The sequence below is a fragment of the Sciurus vulgaris genome (assembly GCF_902686455.1).
Source record: "Sciurus vulgaris genome assembly, chromosome: 2".
NCBI classification, from domain to species: Eukaryota; Metazoa; Chordata; class Mammalia; order Rodentia; family Sciuridae; genus Sciurus; species Sciurus vulgaris.
In genome coordinates, this window is record NC_136462.1 from 55226280 (window position 1) to 55230431 (window position 4152).

General features: G+C 35.5%; 1 protein-coding gene across 1 annotated transcript; it reads left to right on the forward strand.

The window, feature by feature from the left end:
* Positions 1 to 693: 693 nt before the first annotated feature.
* Positions 694 to 1390, forward strand: LOC306652932 (large ribosomal subunit protein mL42-like). Its single transcript, XM_079125596.1, has one exon. It carries the CDS (start codon positions 815 to 817, stop codon positions 1220 to 1222), a length of 408 nt encoding a protein of 135 aa, XP_078981722.1. The 5' UTR covers positions 694 to 814; the 3' UTR covers positions 1223 to 1390.
* The last annotated feature ends 2762 nt before the right edge of the window (positions 1391 to 4152 follow it).

The window sequence follows — 4152 nt, forward strand, 5'->3', positions numbered from 1 at the left end:
GATTGTATGAGGACTAAATGCATCAAGAGGAAAATGTGCTCTATGTCTATCAATAATAACCTCATCTAAAAAACAGACTCCCCTCGAATAATGTTTGACCAGTTATTCCGGCATTCCCTGGCCCATCAAATTTCACATAAAACTAATCGCCAGACCGTGTCTCATGTGATCTGCAAAAACAATCTAATGGAAGATAGGGACTTTGCTTCTTATGTAATGGGACTTGGAAGAGAGGGTCAAAGAGAGGCTTCACTGTAATGCAAGGGAGAAGAGCTGGAGGAGGGAGCACTAAAAAAGTTTTGATCCTGTTTATAGAATGCAGCTGCTAAGACCCAGCTTGACTTGCCACCATGTCCATGATTAAAAACAATCACCACAGCTGGGCATGGGGCACATAATGGTAATCCCAGAGACTTGAGAGGCTGAGATAGGAGGATTGTAAGTTCAAAGTCAGCCTCAGCAACTTAGCAAGACCCTAAGCAACTCAGTAATACCCCACCTCTAAATAAAATACAGAAAAGGTCTGTGAATGTAGCTCAGTGTTTAAGTGCCCCTGGGTTCAATCCCTGGTATAAAACAAAACAAAACAAAACAAATAAATAAAACAATAGGGAGTTCAAACACTGTCAGGTTCTGACCCATCTGGGCTTATACTGCTAGCCAGAGTACTTTAAGAAAGATGATTGGACAGGACCCGGATTGAGGCAACATGGCGGTCTCCTGGAATAAAAATTGGTGTGCCTAGAAGCAGATTTTAAAGGTGGTTGTTCCTCAGAACACCTTTCGTCATATCATCTGATCATCTTACAACACCATGGCAGCAACAGCATTAAAATGGGTGATATCAAAGAGAATTTTCTTGAAGCATTTATTTCCAGTTCAAAACGGGGCTTTATCTGGTGTTTGTCAAAAATCTACATTTTCTTCTCTTCCAGATGACTATAATTGCAAAGTAGAGCTCGCTTTGACTTCTGATGGCAGAACAATAGTGTGCTACCACCCTTCTGTGGATATCCCATATGAACACACAAAACCTATCCCTCAACCAGATCCTGTGTACAATAATGAAGAAACACATGACCAAGTGCTAAAAACCAGATTAGAAGAAAAAGAGGAACTCCTTGAGCAAGGACCCATGATAGAAAAACTTAGCAAAATGTTCTTTACTACTAAGCATCATGGTATCCTTATGGACAGTATCACAGACATCGTAAGAAAATGAATCCTCCAAAAGACAGATGATATTGAGATTCTTGGAAGAATCAAAGAAAAATGTTATCCAGTGTCTCATTTGCAGTTTGAGAAAATGCAATCTGGTGTATTTACTAATATGTGATATGTAAAATAATAATAATAAAATGTCTTTTCATATGTTAAAAATAAAAAGAAAGATGATTGAGTATTTGAGGATATACCTACCTTGGTACCACAAGTAGAGAAAGTCTTTGTTCTTTATCTACTTATTCATCTCACCCCAATGTATAACAATGACGCTCTCTCCTTATTAGTATTTAATTAGGTGCTGACTATACTAACATAGAATGAAGCACAGTAGTGGGCTGGAAAACACTGAAAGGGGCTCTGTCAGTTATGGTTTATCTCCCAGGGCTTGAGATACAGTCTCGAAACTACTTATTTAAGGCAGATGCACTATGGGCAGATGCGACTTTCCTTTTAAATCTACTCATGTCATACTTTTAAAAAGATTTTTATTATTGGGCTGGTGATATGGCTCAGTGGTAGAGTGCTTACCTAGCATGCACAAGGCTTGGGTTTGATCCTCAGCTCTGAAAAAAGAAACATTTTATTGTTTATTTTTTAATAATATAAATAAAACATTTACATTTTACATTCATAATATAAAATTTAAAGTGTAAAAATCACAAGATTGTTGTATAGTTATTAAATGTAAAATAAATTTTTACCAACTGAACACACCCTGAAAATATGCCCATATCAACAAAGAGAACCTTTCTAGCCACCAGAGGTACTCCTTATGCCTCTTCCAAGTCACTAACCACCATCTGATAAAAGTAACCATTATTTTAACTCTAAACATATAGATTCATTTTGACTATTTTTGTATTTAACTTAATCATAATGTGTGCTAATTTATTAAGAACAATTTTTAAAGCAGTGTTGAAAGATAAAATGTAATATATTGAAGCTGCTTAATATCACATTTTTTAAACAATTTCCTTAGCCCATATTACTTTTTTTTTTTGCTTTACACAGGATTTTTATTTGTCTGGATTAAGGTCTTGGTCCTCTCTTGAACAATTCCTTATCCTTTCATTTGCCTTAGAACCTGCCAGCAATCAGAATCTTGACTCTGATGTTTCTTTCCTTTTTCACATACATACTTCAAACCCTGTGTGCCTCTATTTCCCAATGCAGAGATGAATCTCCATAATCAAAGAAACTTTTCCCACTAACTAAAAAAATGAATTTTCTCCTGATTTGATTTTAAATCTACTCATATATTTCTTATTTTTTGGCATTAAGTTTAGGCAACCATGTTTCCTTACCTCTTCTACCTAATCTAAGGGACATAAACCTAAATGATGAGTATTGTTAATCTCAAACTAAGCATCAATTAGTTTGAAAGATTGGAATATATATATATATACACCCTATCAGTTTATACCATTTAGTAGTTATTAATAATTATAATTAAAATTACTAAGTTAACACACTAGTGTGACAAGAAAGTATTTGTGTGTGCTTCTGAACAATCATTTGTTATTATATATGTTGAGAACCTAATGTTTGTGCCTCACTGGTGATGAATATCAAGGGTTCTGTTTCCACAGCTCTATTGTAAAAGATCACATCCATTCAAGAAGTTTCAGGGTACTCTAACCAAGCAAGAACAAAGAAGGGAGGCCTTGTGAGAATACACAAGATTTAAAAGCAAGCTTTTTGTCAGATACAAGAAGTGTCAACTTAGAAGAAACGAAAGATAATGTTTGGCTTCATGTTTGGAACTTCTGTGGTAGATTTTCTCAGAACAAAGAATAAAATAATGGTGTCATTAGCATCAATTTCAGCCTCCTACAACTCAGTTGTAACACGGTTGCTACTCTGTAGTGTAGATGCAGAATGCCCAACCAGGAATGTCTATTACCTTACATGGAAGACAAAGAACTAGTATGTAAAAGGAAACTAAAAAAAAGCCCTCAAGCACAAAGGGCTCACTCAGTCTTTGGATGAGAATCTGCTGAGCCAGTGCTGGCATTAATAAACAGTGCTTCCTGCTGATAGCCCCGATGTTTCTTGTCTCTGTCTGAAAATTCCACAACAATTTCATAAAGTGTTTTTATTACCATAACAAATACCTGAGATAATCAGCTAGTAAAAAGAAAATTTTGGCTCACTGTTTTGGAGGATTCAGTCCAAGAATGGTTGGTCTGTGGCTTTGGGGCCTATGTTGAGGCAGTACATCATGGTGGAAGCATGTGACAAAACTTTTCACCGCATCGCCAGGTCACAAAACAGGGGAAAGAAGAAGGGACTGGAATCCCAATACCCCTTTGACGATATATCCCCAGTGACTAGAGTATGTTTTACTAGACTCCACCTCTTAAAGATTTCACCACAACCCAAAAGCACCAAGGGCTGGTGGACAAAGCCCTTAACATATGTGCATCTGAAAGACATTTATCCAATCCATAACACCTTAAACTTAAGGAACTATTACTTTGCTTCAAGTTTTATCTAATTGTGTATTCTAATTATATTACAATGTAATTATAATTATAGTTTTTTTAGTTACCTTTTCAAGTGCACCTATCTTATCTCCCCACTTCGATTTTTCTGCATCTGTTCCTCATTGTCTCCCCATATATTTGAAAAACGATAGAGTAGAAGTGAGCATTGAGTACTTAATATATAGATCTTTGTTGATTATTTTAATTCTATAAAAATTTTACTAATTTTAATTGGAGTCAGAATCAACTGAAAAGGAAAGAATACATTTTCAAATGAAAATGTTATAAAATAATTCTGAGAACATATCTACAGAATTAATCTGTTAGCGTGGATTCTCTCTTCTTTCAAAACTAAAAACTACTCTGCTTAGTTGCGTAACAACTGTTTTAGTCAGTGTTTTCACTGCTGTGACCAAAAGACCTGACAAGAACAATAAAAGGA

Excerpts from the sequence above, each read along its gene's own strand:
- LOC306652932 (XM_079125596.1), top strand. The coding sequence starts at position 815 with ATGGCAGCAACAGCATTAAAATGGGTGATATCAAAGAGAATTTTCTTG.